Source organism: Dermacentor silvarum, chromosome 1, assembly GCF_013339745.2.
Source record: "Dermacentor silvarum isolate Dsil-2018 chromosome 1, BIME_Dsil_1.4, whole genome shotgun sequence".
In the NCBI taxonomy this organism is placed as follows: Eukaryota; Metazoa; Arthropoda; class Arachnida; order Ixodida; family Ixodidae; genus Dermacentor; species Dermacentor silvarum.
This window is the reverse complement of record NC_051154.1, coordinates 410,765,233-410,789,266: the sequence shown is the minus strand read 5'-3', so window position 1 is coordinate 410,789,266 and position 24,034 is coordinate 410,765,233. Positions and strand designations below refer to the sequence as shown.

Here is a 24,034-nt window from a genome sequence, read left to right as displayed (position 1 = left end):
TTTGGGCTTGAGAAGCCAATCCTACGGAGATGCTGCACGGCTTTCTAGCGAACCACAGCAAGCTGCTATCTCCCAAACAAACAGTATTGAATGTCAACTATGCAGCTGCAGAAATTGAGACAGCCCTGCTACTTTCTTTACTAGCAGATCTTGGAAACAATGGGATATGGAGTCTAAATTAGCCATGCATCAAGACTATGAAAGCGCTTATCAGTAAATGGTATCAAAAAGAATTCAGATTGGGCCAGAAGGCTAAAAATAAAGTGTGATCTGTGATTACATTTCTGAATTATCGAGGAGGTGTACCTGTACTGAAAGACATCCCTGCGCCTGAGGATTTTTCAAAACAAGTTCGACATATTAGAAAGCAATTATGGCAGACGTGGAAAGGCCCAATGACACTCAAGTTAAGCTCTCGTATCACATGCTAATCATTGATGGAGTCTCGCATGGGTGGGATGAAACTAAAGCCTCTCATTATCACATTAACAAGAAAACAGATTGACGAATTGTTGTAAACAAGCCCCCTGATACCCATTTTATTTATACTTGAACAAAAAAAACATTTCGAACATTGTGGATTATTGGGCTTTCGTCCCTATATTGCAAAAACTATATTGCAAAAACTTCAGTGTGCTGTTGTACTTGTCAGTGTCGCTAATTCGTGACACTGGGCCCCTTCTTCGGCCAATGCTGAACATGTATGTGGCTGGGCAGGCACTTATTCTACTGGAATGCTCTTAACAAAGCTTATGAATTTGGTGTCGCTGGCAGATGGAAATTGACCGGGTTTTTGTGTTCATTGAAGACAGCAGCAGAGGTAGGGACGTCAAGTGGCACTTTATTCAACCACATGGAGTGTGTCCAACTGAGTCCACAGCCACCGATTTATCAGTAGATGTACTTTTTCAAAACCCAAAGCTCTTGTGATTGTCAGAATGCTTCAATTTTTGGCCTGCTTTCAGCAAAATAAGGCTCGACTTGTTCACAATGATTAGTATTTGTGAATGGTCAATGGCATAGATTTTGGTAGGAATTACTGTGATTGATGGCCCTTTCATAGTGTTGGGTGTGAGCTGGCAAAAATGCAACACCGGTACTGGCATATTAAATTGTGTACTTGCACCTCATGCTTCGGGCACGATGGTCAGCACTTTGGGCAAGATGTGCGGTACATGCTTTCAGTTTTATCTTCTATGGCCTGGCTAGGGGTTTGTGAGAATAGACATTGGATAGAATTGATTAAAGAACATGTTAACTCGTGAACATTATTTTACAGAGCTTCAAAGTAGTAGTCGGTCCATCTACTGATTTCTGCTAAATTTCTTGGGTCAATTTCTGCTGCTAGTTGGCAGCTGTGACAGCACTGGAGCTGAATAGAAGTATGTTCCAAATTGGTTGTGTGGGCTGCTTTTTATTCAATGTATAAGTGTGTGTGTACAGGCTAAAAGACGAGCCAAGTTTTTCTTCCAAAAGTGGGCATGACTGAAATGTTGAAGCAATTTGGCACGTGTGTTGATGCATGGCGTATGTGATGCCGTGGTTTGCCTCTCAGCATTATGGTGCATGTGCAGGGCATCTCGGATGTTGCCTGGTCCACGGACAGCCGACTGTTGGTCAGTGCCTCGGATGACAAGACTCTCAAGATCTGGGAAGTGAGCAGCGTAAGTGCACCGGATGAGAAAAGTGTGCATGACATGCCAGCTTGGCCAGTTGGAAGGCGTAGCAGAATAACTTGCTCCTCCAAGTGGTCACAACCATCATTCCTCGTATCCATGGGGACCTGTGCCATGTGGCTAGTTTCGATCGTTGACCTGCAATTGGAGGCATGATTTTGAGGTTCAAAGCCAAGTATTTGTGACCCGTAGCAGTGCTCATATGTAAGACTGCGTATGTTTGAACATGTCAACATTGCCGATGCAGTGAATCTGACAGTGCTCTCTTGATGATGCAGGGGAAATGCCTCAAGACTCTCAAGGGCCACAGCAACTATGTCTTCTGTTGCAACTTCAACCCACAGTCTAACCTCATCGTCTCGGGCTCGGTTAGCACTGTTTCACCGATTCAGTCTTTGTCTTGATGGTATCAGCAAAGCTGCCTTTTTGTTTATGCTGTAATCACAGTGAAATCTTATTTTTACGAACCTCATATTTGCCAATTTTTCACATTAATGAAAATTTTAGAATTTTTTTTTTTTTTTTTTCAATACTGCCAGTCTCAAACGAGACCATAGCAGGTGCGCGTTCATACAATTTCAGCAGTAGAACAAGTAGAATAGCAATGACAGTGGCCAAGAAAACAAAGCAGAAGGGAAACTGTACAACAGAAGGGCGCCATATGTTTGCAGTTAACATGCAGTTCCCTTAGAATTCACAAAACAGCTTAATCAGTTTATTGAGTTGATAACAGAAATGACAGCACTAAACGTGTTCAAGGTTTGCCAATATGATTGGTTTACGCTTTATCCAGTAGGTTATCCTGTGTTAGTTATAGTTGGGTCCAGTTTATTCCGTGCTTTCACTGCAAGCGGAAAAAGCGAGTATTGAAATGTGGTCATTATGGAACGAGTACTCTGTTAGTGTGCACGAGTGTTTGTGGCATGAGGGGTGAAATTTGGAAAATGACAAATACTTGGAAGAGTCTATTTTCAGCCGATTATGGAGTATCTGGTGTAGGAATCTCAAGTGCGCTAGTTTTGCTCTGGCAAATAGTGTTGGAAGGTCTGCTCGAACTAACGAGTTAGTGGGCGAGTCGTTACGGGTGTATTTGTTATAGATGAATCTGATGGCTTTTCTTTGGACCCTTTCTAGTTTATTTATGTTAGACATTTTGTGCGGAAACCAAACAACATTGACATATTCTAGAATTGGGCACACAAACGTAGTGTAGGCTAGCAACTTGGTATGCCACAGTGTGTATCGCAAGAGACGTCGAAGATAAAATAGCTTCCACAGGGCAGTAGAAGTGACGATATCGATGTGTGAATCCCAGTGAAGGTTTGATGTTAGAGTGACACCTAAATATTTGTGCTGTTTGACTTTAGTAAGAATACTGCCCCGTCAAGAACGTATGTAAAGTTAGAGGGATTCTTTTTTGCTGTAATTGTCATGCAGACTGTTTTTTTTTGTTTTTTTTTTTTTGTTTATGGGCATTTGCCACGTGCTACACCATTCAGCAATTTTTTTTAGTTAGCTATTCAGAATATCCTGGTCTTCCGGGCTGTTAATTTCTTTGTATATGACGCAGTCATCTCCAAAAAGTTTAATATTACATTCTACGTTGCAAGTGGTGTCGTTAATCAAAATGAGGAATAACAGAGGTCCTAAGACTGATCCCTGGGGGACACCTGAGGTGACGGTGACTGTATTGGATGGTGTTTGGTCGTAAACAGGGTGTATTGCAATCGTTGGGATAAAAAGCTTTTGATCCATGCTCTAATTGGTCCCTCCCTAATAATGGTCCTTAGTTTTGAAATTAGCTTGGTGTGGGATACACAGTCAAATGCTTTGGTGAAATTCAAGAGAATAATATCTGTTTGGCCACAATTGTTAATAGTTAGCGTGAGATCGTGTATTACCTCGGCTAATTGGGTGATGGTTGACAAGCCACTTCAGAAACCATGTTGGTGAGGTGTAAGAATGTTTTCTAGAAAGGAGGTAAAGTTTTTCAATACGATGTGTTCCATGATTTTGCAACATGTATTAATGAGGGAAATTGGTCTGTAATTAGAAGGTGTATCGTCGCCTGATTTGTGAATTGGTACCACTTTGGCTATTTTCCAGTCGTCAGGTAACTGCGCAGTCGCAAGAGATTTTCTGCATATAATCCCAAGGTAATGGCTACACAATTCCGCATATTGTTTCAAAAACTCGCTCGGAATATTATCGGGGCTGTTTGCTTTTTTGTGGTCAAGGTTGAGTAGAAGATTAAAAATACCGGCGTTCGTTGTATTTAGGGGTTCGATAGGTGGATGCGCAGAATAGCTGAGCGTCCAGAGCGCGCTGTTATCGGATATAAACAAGGAGTGGAAGTAATCGTTAAACTGATTTGCCTTTGCTGTTTTTTCTTCTAATGATATCACTGGAGCTGGGGTTGGCAGTGCGCAGAAATGGTTCCAAAACCTCTGCGGGTTGTTTGTAATGAATTGTGTTAGTGTTTCATTAAAATAGTGTAGTTTTCCACGCCTATGTTTTCCTTGACAATCCCTAGTCTATTGTTTTAATCTGAAATATTTCATTACTACAAACTCCAAAACACCAAATATTTCAAAATAACGAAATATTGTTTCTCTGTTGTAGTAGCACGTCTGAATAACAAATTTGTAAACCAAAATATTGCGCACATTTGTGATTAAAATTAGGTGCGCCATCATCAGCACCAGATGTTCCTGGACGGCTGTGATTACAAATCCGCGACAGCCCTATTGCCATTGCTTGCAGTAATGGTGGCCTGCAGAAATAGAAACTACACAAATCGGCCCTGGGCCTCTTGAATTTTCCACTTCCTGTGGGCTGCCAGAGCACGCATTCATTTTTTGTGGGTTGCTTTGCCCATTGCGTACTTCTGCCGCACCTTTCTCGGTTCTGGCTACTTGCAGGCTGCCAGAACCTACGATTTTGGTTTGGCAGCTTGTGGGGATTGAGGGATGCGCCTCTCCCCTTTGCTCTCGACAGTTGTCGGCTGTCTGTGGAACGAGCTGGGGACAGCACTGGGTACGTCCGCTGGCACCGTTTTTTCTCGGACTTGTGTTGATCCTTTCTGGACGCTAAGCCGAAGAGCGGTGCCTAGTGCTCACGCGTGGTCGAACTGAAGGAGATTGCCAAAGCAAGTGGGCCCATTGAGAGCAAGCAGCATAGGGGGGCCACACAGTGTCTGTATTTTTACCCTTGGTGCGGCAACCCTTTGGTTCCCTCGAACCCTGGGGCATTTGTGCAGTGTTGGGTGCCGTCGGAGACAAAAGGCCAACTCAGGGTAATACTGTGTTCTCTTGCTTGCACAGCGCTCTCTAGCCCATTTGTGGCCTGAGCGACTGAGCTTAGCGACTGCTGGCTCGCTAAGCTCGAACCCGCGGTGATCGGCACTGCTGTGAAACCCTCTCTAGTAGTTCTCTGGCCAGCAGACAACAAAAGAGGCAATGCGGGCGCTTTAGGACTTCCACCTTGCTCAGCCATGTGGGCAGCGGTCACCTTCAATTTTCATTACTTCTGGCATCATATTGTAAAGCCCGTTCTGCCTTACGAGACAGTGCGATATGAGGGGCAGCAAACGTTTGAAAGCTTTGTGTCCCGTGAAGCTTTTTTTCTGTCAACAGCATGCACTCATGCATGCTATCTGCATCTTGTCACAGCAGGTTGTAGACGCCCCACAATTTGGGGTGCCTTTTGGGTTGACTTTTCTCTGGTGGTATACCTTCTGGTATCTCTTCCATTTATGCAGTGGTATCTCCTTTTGAAGACGGTCACAGCTAGCCAGTGTTCACGCAGTCCCAGAATGTTTGGGCACGTGAACGGCACTGAAATCAATGTGTTCCACCTAGTTCGTCAGTGTTAATGGAATGCACTGATTAAGTAATGGCTAGTCAATCTATATAATAACCGCACATACGTTCAATTTTTGCTCTCATGAATGATACTGTTTCTCGTGTGAGGCTTCTCGGTTGGTTGCGGACAGTGTGTGAGTGCATTTCCATGCGCCAGCGGCCACCTCAGGTCCTTCAGAACAGGGGCCAGAAGTCCATCAGCTGAAACGATTTTCGGAAGTCAAAGTTCCAAGCAGTGCGGCATGAAAGTTCATACAGTCAAACCTCGATATAACCAAGTCGTACTTGCAGCGAAAAACTTTGTTGCATTGCAAATTTCATTCTTTTGCTGTTTTAAAGTTTCAGCAGTAAAAATGGCTTCTTAAGTTCCCAGAACATTCCTGGTGGACGGCATCTTGTCAGTAAGCCGTTGTAAACAAATGAGGTGCGTCTCCTTTTTGAGTGCGGCCGTGGCTGTCAGTGTGACTGAGCACATGTGCAGCCTGCGCGTCTCGTTTTAGAAGTAATCTGCCGTGTGTGCAAAGACTGGGCTAGCTGAGGTGGCATAGCATCGTGCACTGTCTTCTTGTGTGCTTAGTGCTGGAGATTGCGTAATCTCGAGTTTCGGAGACGCGCTGAAGCAAGAGGCAGACGAAGCGCTGTCACTGCTTTTCTTGGTAGCGTCGTCCCACTGCGGGCGACACTGTCAGCTGTGGGGGTGGCTTGGATGCGAAAGCATGGCTGGCATCACTTTGTACTGCCTATGTAAAGATATCGTCTACACAGCATGAAACTGAATCTTTCGTCGCCTACTCTCAAATTCAACGAAATTATTTTTCTCATTTAAAATGAGCTTTTTCCGATTGCCCAGTACAGTAATTCAGAAAATTTTGTGGCCCCTTCCATGTAAGAAAAATCTATCGGCTACTGTACTTATTTGCATAAAAGATGAATTACAATGAAGCAAAATTCTGATATAATGAAGCAAATTGCTGATTTGACAGACTTCATCATATCGAGGTTTAACTGCATTTGTTTTGCTAAAAAAAAGAATGCCATGTTTGGTGGGTCTATCCGTTCAGGGTTCTTTTGAGTAGCATGTGTTGTGCTCCCATGTCTTTGCCTAACTTTTTAAATCCCACCAGAGTGCCACTGAGGTCCATAGCCTCACAGTAGCTGCACACAGGAGAACCCATTTACAACAATCCCATATCTGTCGGTTTCTATAAAGACCAGATGTCGGTAGTTGTACAAGTTAGTTCCCATGCAACGATTAGATTTCAATGCGTTGTACTGTCACAGCGAACAGGGCTTGTAAGAAACGAGAGTGAGCAAGAAAAGCTAAATCTGAGCCCCAGAATCTGTTAGAAAGAAAAGGAAATGAAAGGGTGTAACAAGAGAAACCCTCAGTGGTGTTTGATTCATGCACGGCCTTCCTCATTGGTTCAAATGCAGTGACGTCTGAGCCAATAAGGAAGACTGAAAAGACCTGTGAGAAAAAGAGCAATCGAAACAAAATGTCCAGACTGCATCTAGGATTGTGATTTTCCACTCTAGGCAGCGCACGCGAATGACGCACTCAATTGTGAGATGATGCAGTGTGGGCAGCCAATCTTGGGGCGGTGGCACTGAAGGAAGAACACAGAAGACAAGCGTCCAAGCCCCAAACCAAGAAGCCCCTGTTTATTGTCAGCGAGCCCTTTATATATCCTGGCGGGGATTGATGTCACCGGCAAGCTCGGACACCGCAGTTGTCTTTGAATGTGGGTGTCGCTCGGTGGAACGTCTGAGCACTTTGATGTGTTCTGGTGCGCGTTCATCGGAGCGCTGATTGCGTTCGATCCAGTGCCAGAATGGGCCCATACGCAATGTGTTGTTTCCCTAAATCGAGGAACTGGATGCACATCTGACTTGTTTTAGTCGGTTTGTAAACCCCCTTTAAAAGGATGCCATTTGCAGAGAAAGAAAAATAGTGTTTCTTAGCAGGGCTTGCAAAAATGAAATAGGTACGATGAACTACCGTAGCTTTTTACGGGTTTGTTCTGCACAACGTTAGGCGATTTGGTGAGACTGCATAATGTAATGAAGAAGAGGTTAGTAGTTGGAGCTGCTCACATCAAATGCATTAGCCAGCCTTTGACTACGCTATCCCTTGATTGTAGGAAGGGACCCGTGTTTATGCGTATTGGCCTTATTTGTGCATTCTTTTGCCAAGTATGTGACATTTTTTTACAAATCGGCCTATGCAGCCCTAGACTAGTTGTGTGTGTCGCAGCGTCTATTTTGTGCACTATCAGAGGTGCCTGCTCATGTAGAATGAGGAGCTGGCCAAGTGGCACATGCCACACTGGCGTGTGTGGTGGGCAAGGGAGTAGCGTGCCAAAGTGTGTGCTCACTGTCGAGATGGCAGAGTGCCCAGAGGCATTGACAAGTGTCGCACTATATAGCGTCTTGTGCTGAATGTGTACCAAATGTGTGCAGCTGCATGCTTCAGCAAAACATTAGTCGCCATTCTTTCAGTTGCTGGCTTTTCATGGATTGAAGAGAATGTGAATGCAAGTAGCCCAATAATGCAGTGTGCGTGGCTGTGTGTGGCTGCTGTGTCCCAAATGATGCAATGCAGGTCTTCCCTTGCAGTTTGACGAGAGTGTGCGCATCTGGGACGTCAAGACTGGCAAGTGCCTCAAGACTCTGCCAGCCCACTCAGATCCTGTGTCTGCTGTGAGTGCACGTGCTGCCAGTGGGGGGGGGGGGCAGGGGCAGGTTCTCTACTAACCAGCTGTGTTGCAGGTGCACTTCAACCGGGACGGCTCTCTGATCGTCTCCAGCAGCTATGATGGGCTCTGGTAAGTGGCTGCACCGCAAGTAGACTCGGATTAGCTAGCTTGGTGCTTTTCTGTGGGGCCAAATTTTAATTATTTCCATCCTAACAATGGCCTTTGCCGAATGATTCCAACTTGACTGGTCCCGACTCCAATGGTGACCCCCAATTGCAACCCCTTCAGTGGCAGCATCTATGTTGGGGGAGCTTAGAGGACGGTGAATACGTTCATCACGTCATCCCCTCCCGAAAATGCTTATATTCAAGTGAAAATGGTCGTTCACAATGAACGGTTCAGTATTTACCCGATTCTAATGTGCACATTTCCCCATCAAAATTGTTCCAGAAATTAGCTGTGGGGTGCAGTCTGATATGAAAACGGAACCGCATTTGCAGTGTTCACAATGGCCTACTGTCGGAGCCACTATTGCCAACACAAGATGGCGACAAGTAATGCTCACGCAGTGTGATCACAGTCGACTTCCATTATCTGGTTAATTTAATTTTTTCAGTTAATTCGGTCGGTCCCAGTCGGCGCCCATGCATTTCTTTGGGCTCAAAGTTTCGTTATTTCGATCCTAAAATTGTCCTTCGCTGGATAATTCAAACTTCAGTACCACGCACGCACCTGACCCCTATGGTGACCGCATTAGCGACCTCTTTAGTGGCAGCATCTGTCTCGGTGGAGCTTAGCGAACCTATAGACAAGCAAAGTAAAAGGTAAATGTTTCTCTACAGTACAGAAGATGTCATGCAAATGTAGAGGATGGACCTCTTGCCAGCCCAGCACCCTACATGTGGTCTAGCGGAGATGCTCCCAAATGCATAATACCTGGGTCGTTTTACGATTTTGTGAATGTTGTGTCAAGCTTTAGGAAAAATAATTTGGTTCTCAGAAAAGTTCCAAGTTGAAAGATGGGGCAAAGCAAGATTGCCAGAAATGCATACAAGAAAAGAAATAGTGCTGGCACCTCTTGTGGCCCGAGGGGTACATGCTTGGATTAAGTTTATTGACAGGTTCCTGAAGTAGGCCAAACAGGCCAGAGCAAAGTCCCAAAAAACGTCACTGTGGTCTATGCGCTTCGTAAGTCTCTGCGTCTAAATCATTGTTAATAAAGTGTCTCTTCCTTGGTGTCCGCTGGATTTCTGCGTATGCTAACAGGTTGACAGGTATGCAAATGTTGGGACAACCAGAAGTGAGCTTACAAGCGCCTTGATGAAAAGAAATGTATGCATGATGCATCTTGAAGAATGGTGGCCTGTGGTTTTACGTGCGGATGGCACTTATCAGTCGGCGTGATCAAAAGCGCTAGCGCAAGATGCCATAATTCTGTTCACTTGGTGTGACAACATGCTGTGTTGGCCATGGCGGTAGTTGTTGGCTGCGCAGGATAATTGGGGCCACTAGTTTACTCATGGCTTGATCAGTGCAGTTTTGTTGGAATGCGGTGTGTGTCTTGTGTGCAGCCGCATTTGGGACACCGCCTCGGGCCAGTGCTTGAAGACCCTGATAGGTGAGTGACACCTTCCCCCGTTGATTCCCTGTCATGCACTCACTGCATTTGCTGCATAGTGTGGACTGGTGTCAGCAGCCAATCTTGGGCTTAGTCATGTGCTCACTTCAAAACAACTGCATGATCATTTATGGCAACACTTTCTATCGGGCACCAGTATATATTGGTTATTTTTGTCACATTTTTATAAAATTGCTCATAGCAAGTGGCATTAATCTTCAGCTGGGTTAGATGGATGCATAGTAAATCGGGATGTGCATTTAGCTTAAATAATCAACTCTCTACTACTTTATGCAGCATGTGGGAAATATGTCACTTCAGTGGGAATGCTTACAAGATGTCCAACTGCGAAATGTCAAACTAGGTGCCTCTAGTTCTACTGTGGTTCCCAGCCACATTCTTGGCTGCTACACCGACTTGTGCATGAGCTGGCTGTGGATTTCATTGTTTGGCTAAGGTCTTGCTAGTGCAGTCAACTTTATAGGGGGGGGTCACTGTTTTATGAGAGATTTACTGTGTGGCTCCCAGTTTTGTTTTAAATTGCCCGAGCATTCTGGAGGAGTGTGGTGGCAAGGTTTGATTGTACGAACCCCACAGATGATGACAACCCACCTGTGTCCTTTGTCAAGTTCTCACCAAACGGGAAGTACATCCTGGCAGCCACCCTGGACAAGTGAGTGTTGGGCCATCCCTACTTCAGTCTACCCTATAGAGTACAACAAAATCATTTTTGGCACTTGCATAGATGAGTCCTGAACTGAAACTTGTGAGGAATGATGAAATACCAGAGATCCAATAAGCATGCTTTGCTACAAAGGAAGCCTTATCGAAAGTTGTCACACCATTTGTTGTGCTTCACCAAGTGTAAGATATTTCATCAATACTTCTTTTTGGGCGAGTTGGTACATCTTGAAACTTTGGGTAACAGCGCAAACAGACGACCACAAGAAGGGAGACACGGACGTGTGTCCGTGTCTCCCTTCTTGTGGTCGTCTGTTTGCGCTGTTACCCAAAGTTTCAAGTGTAAGATAATTTGCCTAAAAGAATATTTGAGAACAAAGTTATGCTTGTTTGAAAGAATTGCAAAAAGGTTCTGAAAAAGTCAACAAAAAGCAAACAGCCTCCCATGTGGCAGCTGACCTAGCTTGTTTTGCAGTGTCAGTACTATGGTCTTCACAATGTGCTGGGCAATCAATGAGGCACACTGTGACCAGGTTCTATTTCAACTTGTTCAAACGTGCCTCTGTCCCCCGTGTTCAAGTGACACGCAGAGCAAAGTTATGGTTGAAATGATGGTGTCTTGCCAAATCATATTCATGTTCTATGCAGTGCACATTTTTACTTGAGATTCTTATATCGCCAAGCTTGTCATGTCCCAGGAATCTTTTGTTCCTCACCTCTGTACTGTAGCTATAGTAAAAACACAACCAAACATTGTGTTTCGTGAGAGTTTGCAATGGAAATGTATTGCTTGTTTAAACTGAACACTGCACAATTTGGGAATGTGAAGCTCTGCTGTAGAGGGTCCTGCTGTCTGCATACTTGTCTGCCAGATGCCTGTGTATAAAGAACGTCAGCTGGTCAACTCCTTCATGTGCACTTTCAGGACACCACAGTGTAGTTCTCTTGTCAAAGGAGCAATGTTGCAACGAACGTTTTTCTGATGGATTGCACGTCTAAGCCTGTTCTTGTACCTTAAATCCTGCCATGCTTAGTGGATTTTGCTTGGACATCCAACCTAAATGATAGTGCAATCAAAATGTCAAGCCAGTCCTGTCCTGTTGGCAGCCTCTGCCAAGTCTTTTTTTGTGTGTAATTTTGTTTTTTGTTGTCAAACATAATGTTGATTTGGTCGTTGAAAATGTTTTGTTGGGCCTTTGGAAGTTGCTAAAATTCTAGATTTTTCCACATTAACTGCTACAAAACCTTGAAATGCAGTCATTCCCAATAGGACCTGATGAAAACTCTTATTGTATTATAGTGAAGGCAGTCTAACTTGCTCAACTTTTTGTAAGCAGAATCAACTATATTCCAAAGGAAATCATTCTTTATAGTGGAGAACGTGGCACATGGTGACTTGTATGATCAGTATGGTCAAAGGTAGTCAACATTGTTGTGTACAAGCACATTTTGTGTCGCTTCATCATGTGGGTTGAGAGGCAATCATGTAACATGCACCAACTGAAATTACTTCAAGAAAATGGGTCAGAAAATTGCCATCACATTATGGGGATTTATGTAGACTGATGGTGATGATGTGGTGTGCCCCATTCCATAACAATCCTTACATGTTGAAGCGAGTGGTGTATCATGGAACAAATTGGTTCAATGATGTCAACCACCGCGATATGTTGTCTTTGGAGCCTCACACAAGTGGCAGATGCTTTTAGCAGCTTGGTTCTTTTTGTGCATTGTGGCACCTGGGTAATCTTCCAGTGGTTGTTGGCAACTCAAGTGCAGTTGATGAAATTGAAATTTTATTTGCAGCTGTCTCTTCCTGTAAGTAGACACCTCAAAGGGTGACCCCACTTTGCAATGCACTAAATGTGGCCATAAACAAACGGTGGCCTAACCTGCAGTACTGGTACAATCGAGCCCACCTATATATAACCATACCAGTTTTAACAATATATCGCTTGTAACAATGAGAAGCTACTGCACCGTCAACTTCTGCATGTGTGTAATGTTGAAATAACCTGCTTACTACAATGCCCCTATGCCACATTATCAGTTATAACGATGAAGTCTGGCTACTGGGTGTCTGTGCCAAAAGGTAATGGAATGCGAAATTCTTGAAAAGAAAAAACAAAGAGAAAATTAAGCAAGTGTTACTCATTTGTAAAACACTACGGCGAAAGCCTGATTGCATTCTTGGCACACTCTTTGTCACGATACGTTTAGGAAGAATTGTGTTAACTGTGTGCCAAGTGTGCAATCAGGCTTTCGCCTTCACGTTTTACAAACGTGTAGCACTTGCTTATTTTTTTGTACCACCTCTGTTGAATCAGAGCACACGACAGAAATCGCCAAAACCGCCGTACCTACTGGTAGTCGGCCAGTGCCGTGAGCACTTTCGCACAGGGAGGGGCAGTATGGGAATGCTGGCGTAATGAATGGCATTGAAGCCAGGGAGACGACGACGAACGCACGAGCAGTGGCACGAGCGCGTCTCTGTTATGCATGCACTAAGCACACTTTTAGTAAGCCAGAAGCGTGCTCCTCTCGCACCCTGGAGGCTCTGGTGCTGTTCCGACCCAGACCAAAATGTACAAAATTTTCTTTTCAAAGCCACTAATTTACTTTGTTTACAGGGAGATTCCGAGCATTTGTTGACGTGTTTTTACTCTTTGCAGCGTCGGCCATCTTTTTCACGGCGCAGTATCGCCTTTAAGGCTTTCGCCTTAAAATTCGAGCCGCTGCATGCCGCTGCACACTGTTTTCCTGCCTTACCTGCATCGTCAGTCTGGCGCGCCTCTCTCCCATCACCCTTCCACCCCTCCGAACACAATTGGGCTGCGCCCATAGCTCTACGCTACGCCTCCCTCCGAATCATGAATGGACTGCACCAACTGTGCTGATAGCGCTGGGCACTGCTCCCAGATTGCTCACTTGCCTGCTGGCCCCTCATTCTGTGCAGTTCTTCCAATGATTAAGTCACTTGTGCTTGATCTTGTTGGTTGTGTTGAAGTCGTTCTTGGCTACATGGTTTCTGAGCCTTATTTGACTTGTCGCTGAAACGGAAGATGGCTGATCCGCCCAGGAAGCAGAGTTAAATGAATCAACACAATCAGCAGCCGGAAGGAGTAAGGGGCACTGGCCTCCCCTAAAGCCCCTGAAACTTCGTAAAGTAGCGACACTCTCCACCTCCGCCTTCACTCCTCGTTTCTCCTCTCTTTCGCGCTCCCTCCTCGACTGTGGCGACATTGCTTGAGCGTAGCAGACGACCGTTCGCAGAGTGAATGCACGCATAGCAAAGCCATGCGCTTTAAGTGTGTTCGCGTTGGCTATCTAGCTCTGAGTAACTTCGTGTATAGCATAGAATTTCTATATGGAGGGTTATATATATGTATAGATTGTCACGTAGTAGTGACGGTGAAGAAATTGTCTCAAAACTGTGAATGACGAAACGAACCTGTGCCCACAAAAGCAATTTGCACTCGAAGCACAACGATAGCAGCAAACACAGTCGGCGATTGTCTAAATCTGATCAGCGGCGAAACGCGTCGGCTTTTATACATGAGTCATCGAAGGTTCCCGAGTAAACCCTGGTACCTGCGTGTCTTCCAGAAAGTACTACAAAATTCGCGTCGGTCATACAATCAGATTAGGTAACCGTTGGCGACAGCAGACAACGGATAGAAGCAGCGATAACGTTCGAGAAACTTCCGATACATGCAGGTGCGTCCTGCGCCAAGCGACAACGTTTAACATTTCTTAGCCAGTGAAAAGCGGTCACCGGTGAAAGATAAACAAGTACACATGTCAATATACAAATTCAGTGACACCAGCTTTTTTTCTTGTTTTGATAACTATTTTTATAAGTATCTAAACAAGCACTAACGCCATAGCATGGTGACTCTGAATGTATCGCGTGCACTACATTTGTCAAGCGTGTGTCGCAAGGTCTTGTTGCCAAAGGTTGTAATTATATGTTTACGATCGAATGCCAACATCCTGGCCTCCAGCAAACCCTCAGTAACCTAAGTAATCCGCGCCGTCCTTGCCACTTGAATTTGCGGCGCGTATAAGCTGTAACGCTCAAAGGCTGGCAAAGGGCACGGATGCACCAGCCTTAGTGCCTTACAGCAAGTGCGTCTCGGAGACATAGTGGCTGTACGAACTAATAGTTGAACGAACAAGCAAGCGAACGACTTAAAAACTCGAACAGGGCATGCAAGGAGGAGGCGGCATTCTTCAAAGCGTGTCGCTACTTTACAAAGTTTGCGGGGCTTTAGCCTCCCTGCCGTTATAGTTTTTTCACAGCAGCTCTGCCATCTCCCTATTTTGATTAATTTTTTTATGCAACCCGGTTATAACAATTATCGGTTGTAATAATGGAATTTTCGTGGCACTTGAGTATTGTTATAAGTGGGTTCGACTGTTTACAAGTTATCATTCGCTATTTTACTGCACTTGCTGGATGCAAATTATTGGTGTATGTACTTTTAATCGGGCACTTGAGATGTGTTCATGGCCGATTGTGTCACGTCTTCTTCCCTGTTTCTTGCACTCCTTATGTAATGGCCTTCAGGCGCATGAATTAACTCTCAAAGCATAATCAGAAAACCTGTTGTTCTTGGCCAATGTCCCCACCATTGCCTCGCGACACGTCTCGCACTGTCCATCCACCTGGTTTTCAGCATAGCACAAACATTGCATTAAAGTTGCGTGGTGCATAAAACATACACCTTGCATAGGATGAAAATAAACACAATTGTACATATCACATTTATTAGTACAGTCGAACGAACCCACTTATAACAATATTCAAATGCCATGAAAATTTCATTGTTATAACCGATAATTGTTGTAACCGGGTTACATGAAAAAAAATGTCGCAGTTTCACCCGAAAGGCGAAGCATCAATTGCGATAGCAAATTAGTAGAGAGCTATACGCAGTAAGGATAGTAGTTTTATCAGCTGTATAAACTTGGACATGCAGCAGCACCAGCAACGCGCAGAACTGTTGTCGACGCCGTCGGCGTTTTTCACGCATTCGCACCGAACGCGCGTGGCGTTGGCGACTATTGCTGGTGCTTTTGGGGGCGGCTCGGAGGTTTTCGACGAGATCAGAATGGGACACTCGTCGAGCAGCGTCGGAAGTCTTTACCCCCTTTTCGCCTTGCAACGTTTTTATATAAATACGCATTTGGTGCCGCAGCTAAACGTCGCCTCCCCTCCCTCCTTCCCCGTGAAAGCGCGTGGCGACGCCGATGGCAGAAATCCACTTGGAGTGCCCGTATAATTGCTATCACAATAAAAAGTCAAAATACAGGGATGGCATAGCTCTTGTGAGAAAACTATAATGGTGGGGAGGCCCTCCCCACCACCTTCCTCCATCTGGCTGCTCATTGTGTTGACTCGTTTAACTGTTAAATTCTGCTTCCTCCGCGCTCCAATCACGTGTAACAAGGCGCGACTGTCGGCGTTCAAGAGTGGCACTGCTATAACGACTGCAAAGCGGGGTCACGGGCGGCAAGTGACATGCAGCCTCAAAAAGGGCCTTTAAAAAAATGTGAGGTTGCCGTGGCAGCCTTTCAGCTTGAGAAGTCCAAAAGAGACGGTGGGGCGAGATAGCCACGAGCATCTCGCCACGTACTTCTCACTAGCTTGCACGAGAAAACCCCACGTCCGTCAGTCTTGCTTGCTTTACGTGAACCTTGCCGACTTCCTTCTCCAAGCTATCCAGGTACTCCACGTAGTGTAGTGGAAGGTCACCACGCTAAAATGAAGTCTCGCAGGGACTGAATCATCTGCAGGGCCTGCTGTGAGGACAACAGTGAGGCAGCCTGCCCTGCCGCGTCATCGCTGCCGTCGTTGCTATCCGATGCAAGCATGTTCGCGACGATCGCCTCATCGGTTAAAGCACTTTGTTTCTAAATATATATCAGTGCGCTTTCTTTTCACCGGCAATGTCGTGCATTGCCAATGATCAGCGGGCGGATCAGCCGTCTTCCGTTTCAGCAGCCAGGAACGACTTCCACGTAGCCAACAAAGACAAGCGCATAAAGCCGTTAGCAGAACTGCGCGGAATGAGGGGCCAGCCGGCCAGCGCACAATCTTGCAGCCGCAGCGCTATCAGGCAGTCAGCGCAGTTGGCGCGGTCCATTCGTGTTTTGGAGGGAGGTGCGGCGTAGCGCTATGGGCGCAGCCCATTAGTTTTTGGAGCGATGGAAGGCGACGGAAGAGAGTTGCGCGAGGCTGGCGATGTGGAGAAGGCTGGAAAACAGCGCGGCGAGGTGCGGCGACTCAAATTTTGTTTTTTATTTTCAAGGATTTCGCATTCCATTACCTTTCGGCATGGACACCCAGTGGCCTGACTTCATTGTTATAACCGATAATGTGGCCTGGGAGCGTTGTAGTAAGGTGTTATTTCACCATAGGAAACATACAACAGTTGACGATGCAGCACCTTCTCATTGTTATAACCAATATATTGTTAAAACCGGTATCGTTATAAGTGGGTTCGACTGTAAAATCTCGTTAATTCGGATTTCATGGGACCAGAAAAAAATGTCCAAATTAACCGAATGTCAAATTATCGAGGGTATCAAGAAAACAATAAGAAAATGTTTACTACGTTGACATGTTTTTACTGAATGAATGAGCATATCCTGTTTCTATTTTGCGTAAAAGTTGTGCGGAAGCTGTAATTCTCGTCATCCCATGACTTTTTGGCTCTCGCAGTGGCGATATAGCCTTGCGACTCCCTTCACAGCACGGCCGCTGTACGCGCGCCTTCATCTGAGATGTTTTTCACTACCGCATGCACATCCAGATATTTTTTCGCCGGTGAGCTGATCGTCAGCAGATCGTCCATCCATCACGTGCCAGGGGGTGTTTGCATACAAAATTGGCTGTCTGCGATAGTGGACAGCCGATCTTATACACCCTTGGCACGTGCAGGCCAGCTTTGATCCCCCCTCTGCCCCTTGGGTGCCCTAGAGATTCTGCACCGCCTGCTTTATTTAGAGAAACATTTTAGAAAAAGGTAGTAGGTAGGCAGTAAACTTTATTGTGGTCCTGATAGAAAAGGTAGTGTTATTTTTTAATTGTTTCCTTTGCAACAACAACCAAAAGAGAAATATGGCCCTGCTGAGTCAGTAAGAGCAGCATGATGGGCCCAGGTATGATTTGACCAGTGAGTGGGGACGTGCACTTCACTGTTAACATGGTTGTCTCTTTATTTCAGCACACTAAAGTTGTGGGACTACAGCAAGGGAAAGGTGGGTTGCTGCATTTCTCACGACACCTGTGTAATGCTTTGAGTGGCGCCACTGCAGCCATGCTGAGATGTGTGTGCCAGTTATTATAGGGTGCACAATCTGGCACTGCCTGCGGGGGGTTTACTGACAACTGGACGTTTTTCTTTCAACCAATCAATTTGAGAGAGCAGCCAACAAAGGGAAACAAGGCCAAACACGAAGGTTGCATGATGATCACCATGCGGCTGAAGCCACAACTTCTGTGGTGGGGGCTCAGTGTGATGAAAGCCACCTCCATCCGCATTTTTCAAAACTGTGAGTCCTGTGGTAAACAAGACAGTTTACTAGAGCATCAATACAATCAGTAAATGATTCCAGTTCCAATCTGGCAATAATGAGCACTTATGCACATGATCTTGCTGCTGCTGCATTTGTCTTGCAGGTAAAGTATGTTGTGTCCTTGTCCTGGTTAGTCGTGTGTATTTGTTAAGGCTCATTCACACTAGGCCGACACGACACCGATTTTGGTCTGCCGACTGTTGACGACGGCAGTTTACAGAAAGGAAAACACTGTCGCCATCAGTCGGCCGACCAAAATCGATGTCGTGTCAGCCTAGTGTGAATAAGCCTTTATATATTGTGCAGCCAACTTTCAACTTGCTTTACTTGATGAAATGCTTTTGGTAAGGACTCGAAATTATATCTGCATACTCGAGGGACGGTCTGACGAGTTTTGAAAGCAATTAACTTGTGCATATTTTAATTGGAAATGCATGGGCTTTCTGGCATACTGCACTGATATTGCACAGTTGAGCTTACTTTCTAGCGTGAGGTATATTGGCATTGTAAAGCGTGTTTGTGTGTTGCATATGTTTAATTCATTTTTAGCACCGCCTGCAAAGTCATCCACTGTTGCTTGAGTTGAGCTGGCTTTCTGAGGCATTGTGCGTTTCTTGTGCACCAATCAAACGTTCCCTCTGCAGTGTCTCAAGACGTACACAGGGCACAGGAATGAAAAGTACTGCATCTTTGCAAACTTCTCTGTCACTGGCGGCAAGGTGAGAGCTCGTTTTCCCACCTCTTCAGTGGTTATGGTTCATAAAAAGTTGTGCAGAAACCACGATTTCCAGTGTAGGCCTTTTTGAAAACTATTCGCTGTATTAAATGAATGATGCGCTTGAAAGCGTGTTACAGTTTAGGTTCACTTTGGCATTTCGTAGAGAACAGCAGCAGTCCTGCTCTCTCAGGGCTGCTGTCAGTCAAGTGCATTTGAGGTGGTGCTAACAAAGTGCCGCTTCTGCGCAGTGGATAGTGTCCGGATCAGAGGACAACTGTGTGTACATCTGGAACCTGCAGACCAAGGAGGTGATGCAGAAGCTGCAAGGGCACACAGGTGTGTGTGGCAGTTTTTTTTTAACTGCATGGTACTGCAGCCTATTGACAGGCCTCATTTGTTGTGCGCAGATGTGGTCCTTTGCACGGCATGCCACCCCACAGAGAACATCATTGCTTCAGCCGCTTTGGAAAATGACAAGACCATAAAGCTGTGGCGGAGTGACACCTAAAAGCCATTTTTAAGTTTTTATTTGACGCATTGCACTCCAATGTAGGTTCTCACATGTTTCACCCCTGTATAAAACCGTGTGTCTGTGTACCATTAAAGTTTGGTGGCACTCTGCCAAAGCCAACCTGTCTTTTTTTTATTTCACTAGAAAAGTGCATGGCGTGATCATTTATAAGTACACGAGACAGTAAGTATAAAGATCCGGCATTACATTAGTGACTTTCACTAATCGCCAACTGCAAGCGATGTTTGCACATCTTTGTATCAGTGTTGTAATGGGACATATGCTGGACATAAGAGGCCAGGCACGGCTTGCAGCCTTGGCCCATTCTTTCTTGCAGTGGCTGTTCCTTTTTTTTCTTTGGCACCACTTTCGGCCAAGTACTGCCGCTTCTGACAGTCTGATGGCTGCTTGTGACCCTTTAACTTGCTTGTGTACAAAATAGTTGCCTAGGTAATAGTAAAGTTTCGTTGGTTCATTCTTCTTCTTCTGCGTCCTTTGCTGGAACGTCAAGTCTCTCGTGTGGCGATCGGCAGCAATGAGCAAACGCAGACGGGAAACGAGGCAGACCAGATGAACAAGATGTTTATAAATAAACTTTTCCATACTGATACATGGCAGATAAAACAACTTAATTTCAAATTGAACAACAGAGAAACAATGTCTCGTCCTTCAACTGTCTCAGTGACTGTTAAAGACCAGACTACTGTGCGGTGCCTCACCGATCTATCAGCTATTCTGATTTCAGCCCAGACTGAGGGACTGGATATCGTCTGGATTATTATAGCTCAAACGGACAAGAAAAAGGGTGTTAGGGCCGCTGGCCCGTCCCCCAGATGCAATTGCCAATGAGCGTTCAAAGTTAAGCCACAACCCAAAGGGACGGGCTTACTGGTAAAAGTAAACGTCTTGAAAAACAAAACTGTTTTCCCTCTTCCTACAACTCCATTTCCGTTTCCTATTTTCGCGTAGTCAGTTGCCTCAGTGGAACACTCCAGGCATGACGATTTATTGCTAGGCCATCTCAAACCTCGGCGGCGTTTCTAGCCAGCAAAGGACTCGGGAGCCGGTGCCACAACACTAGTCCTGCAGTCTCACTCAAGGTTTGTCCGTGTGCAAAAATTATGACCGTCGGTGGCATCTGAACCCGTTCTCCGAATGTATTCCTCGCATGCGTGCCGCGCAACATAAGCTGTCACCCGACACCATGCGGGCCCTTCTCAGCGCTCTAAGAACAAGGTCCAAGTGGCCGCCGCGCGGACGCGTGGGGAGTGGACCCCCACTCCGTACACGCAACACGTGGTCAACTCGCAACATGCGAAAGTATACACAAAACAATCGTGCTGCCTTGCAGTATAGAATTAGGGCAACTGTTGACCAGGCTGGCTCTAGGAAAGGATAGGTCACATGCGGAACGTGACTAACTAAAAGATTATTGTGCATAGCACACCTGCCCTTCACAAGGCAAGAATAGAAGCTATGGAATAAATCTTGCACAATTATAATCTGCAATGCCATTTGCAGGTTATACGCAAATGGCATTCAAGTTCAGAGGAGCAAATGATCTGCCAGCATTCAGATTATTTGTTTGCAAAGTCTGGACTCTTCACTTCTTTTGCAGCATGCAAGAGCAAGGATGCACAGAAGAAAATTGTGTGTGTCCTGCAACAGAAGCTTGCACTGTGTACAATCCATAGGGAGTGCCTGCATCAGCTTTGCACAATCTTGCCTTGTGAAATGTAGCCACAGTCGGCAATCCTGCTGCCATGACGCCACACACATGATGTTGCCTAAACAGTCCTGTGGTGTGTTTTACAGTTTATTACATATTGCTGTTTAATTGCAGCATGTAGTACAAATATGTAGAGGTTAACTTTCTTGAGTACGAATAGCAAGTATCAAATATTGAATGGTCATATTCAGACGCATATATTTATTTCAGAATAATTGGGTCTCGCGCTTGTAGTGAAGACTACACGAGTGGCCTCAGAGCCTGGTCACAAACAAGCTTTCGAAGAATGAATGGCTGCTGTACGACACTTTCCAGAATTGGATGGTTGCTGGAAAGAAAAAATGAGGGGCTGAATTCACAAAGCTCCTCTTTCGTTTGCAAGTGCTCTTTGCCGGTTGCCTTGGCTAATTTCGAGGCAAAAATTTTCTCTTGACGAACAATGGTAGCATAAGGGCTTTTTGTGAATGTGGCCCCTGAAATAATGAGGGAAAAATGCTGCCGAAGGGCTTGTGTACCGTAGACAGAGAACAGTATCTGGACTTAACAGTTGGCTCTTGCAAATTATTTGGTTATTTTAAAATGTTTGAAAATGGTTTCATTTTCAAATATGAATAGTTAGTGTGTAGTATTCGATTTGTATTCCAAAGTTCCAACATTCGCTCAGCTCTACAAATATCTAAACAGATGAATTAGCCATAATTAATTCCAAGGAGTGAAGAGACTAACAGTGCAATTTTATGGCAGATTTGTTTTTAGCTTGCATCCTCCCTGTGGCAGACACTGAGGTATTGTCATGTGATCATACCTAGAATGGTAAATGGTTAAAAGTTTGGATATCACTTTTAAAGTTTACAGGCTGGCAGGTATGAGAATGGACACGTACCCAGTGGAATGTGTATGCAGGTTCAATGCACCGTTGTAATTCAAATCGTGCTGATAAAGAAGTTGGAAGGTGATTCAACCTCTAGTTGAAGTCAATGAAAGACAATGTCTCGGGGTGAGAATGAGCTGCCAGGAGCAACGTTTGATCAACTATACTCTGTTTCACAATACGTTGGTAGTGAAGTGGAGGCTATAGTGGGTATCAGCCAATTAGGAGTGCAGAAGCAATGTGTTCCTCCACTGTGGAGCGCCGTCTGCTCTTGGAAACAAGGTGGGCATGCAGTACCTTTTGCTCTCTGCCGCTTTTCACTTTCCACTTCTGAAGAGTAGCTGAAGGACAAGGACTTGTGTCGTGTTTCACTTGCGTAGAAAGTGCATGCACGTAAACTTGAGAACTTCACATACATTATGCACTGCGTGCATCGCATATGAAAAATCGGTGACGTGGCACCATCTAGAGAAAAAAAGTACAAGCTGTAATGAAGAAGACAAGACGACGACGAAGCAGTCAGCAAGCAAGCCACAGTGTTGGTGCTAACCACGCGCCCCGAGCTTGCGCTTGCCCGGATTTTGGCTGCTGGTCGCCTCGCCGCTTCTTGACGTTCGCCTGACGTTTCTCGCCTTCATTGACGTTTACACGTGAATAAATCATGTTGCATTTGGTGGAGGCTGCGTGGGTCTCCCGCACCAACCTGGAACTCCGCTCCCGGATGCTACCTTCGGTTCCTGTACCCATGAGGGTCAACGACACCTCGACTCAGACTGACCCTTCGGCAGCGCCTGCCACCTGCAGCGCCGTGTACCGTGAGCGGGATCCGCCCATCTTCAACGGCTCAGGTGACTCCGACGTTGAAGACTGGTTGTCGACATACGAACGGGTCAGCGCCAATAACTAATGGGACGATTCAACAAAATTGAATCGCGTCATGTTTTATCTCCGCGCAACTGTGGTATCACAACCACGAGACCGACATACCCACTTGGTCCGTTTTTAAGACTTCCATTTCGGACGTCTTTGGTCGGCCTACGGCCCGGAAGCTTCGCGTAGAGCAGCGCTTGCGTGAACGTGCGCAACATCCAGGGGAGAATTACACAGGCTACATCGAGGATGTGCTGAATGTTTGCAACCGTGTCAACCCCACCATGGCAGAGGGGGAGAAAATCAAGCACATACTGAAGGGCATCAAGGACGACGCTTTTCAGATGCTGCTCGTGAGAAATCCCACCACGATCGCGGCACTCGTCTCCTTGTGTCAAAGCTTTGACGAGTTGCGTAGGCAGCGCACGATCGCCCGCCAAGCCCTCATGACGCCAGACACACTATCAAGCTTGCAGCTAGCTGCCCACCCTGCCGATCAACAGCCGCTGTCACCGATGTCCACCTTCGCCATTTGATGTCATGGGCAGGCCTGTTCCTTCGTCTGCCCGGTCGCCACCAAGGTATGTCCCTGACGATCAACCAGCCTCTGCTAACCGCCGGTCCCTGTCCCCGCGACGACGCTCTCTATCACCCATGCGTCGCCGACCTCCTACGGAGGAGGGAAACTGATTGCTGCAGTTCCGGAGGCAAGAGCTGCATGCGCGTCGAACTGCCCAAGGCTTCATCTATTTCGCCGCAAAACATTGTCGACGTTGAAGGAACTGCCGCATTATCGCTTATTGACACGGGGGCTGCTGTTTCGGTTATCTGTGAAAACCTATGCCACAAGATCAAAAAAGTGACGACGTCGCTCTCGGGACTAATGCTCCGCACTGCCAGCTCACAGTGCATTGCGCCTTCAGCTGTTTGCACCGCACGTGTCGCTATTCAAGGTGAACTTTATGTTGTCGAGTTTTTCGTGCTGCCGTCATGCTCCCATGACGTTATTCTCGGATGGGACTTCCTTTCACGTCATCGCGCCGTCATAGACTGCTCCCATGCAGAAGTGGCCCTTACGCCACTGCAAACCTCTCTTTCGGTGGATAATCATCCCGACGCTCACAAACTTGTTGCTGTGGACACAGATATTGCCCCTGAAACGTCGACCCGTGTGCCTCTGTCCTGTATGGCCGCCCCTGACGGAACTGTTCTGTTTG

The 24,034-nt window shown here is 45.9% G+C and overlaps 1 protein-coding gene across 1 annotated transcript in view; it reads left to right on the top strand.

Annotated features, from left to right (window-relative positions):
* Window positions 1–19,467, top strand: part of LOC119447155 (WD repeat-containing protein 5) — a 35,794-nt gene extending 16,327 nt beyond the window's left edge. The window contains exons 6-15 of the mRNA XM_037711480.2: window positions 1,575–1,664; window positions 1,955–2,044; window positions 8,156–8,239; window positions 8,309–8,364; window positions 9,807–9,853; window positions 10,451–10,526; window positions 17,767–17,800; window positions 18,763–18,837; window positions 19,085–19,172; window positions 19,244–19,467. Of these exons, the coding sequence (XP_037567408.1) occupies window positions 1,575–1,664; window positions 1,955–2,044; window positions 8,156–8,239; window positions 8,309–8,364; window positions 9,807–9,853; window positions 10,451–10,526; window positions 17,767–17,800; window positions 18,763–18,837; window positions 19,085–19,172; window positions 19,244–19,344 (741 nt within the window). The 3' untranslated portion in view covers window positions 19,345–19,467. The remainder of the gene's footprint in view (window positions 1–1,574; window positions 1,665–1,954; window positions 2,045–8,155; window positions 8,240–8,308; window positions 8,365–9,806; window positions 9,854–10,450; window positions 10,527–17,766; window positions 17,801–18,762; window positions 18,838–19,084; window positions 19,173–19,243) is intronic.
* The last annotated feature ends 4,567 nt before the right edge of the window (window positions 19,468–24,034 follow it).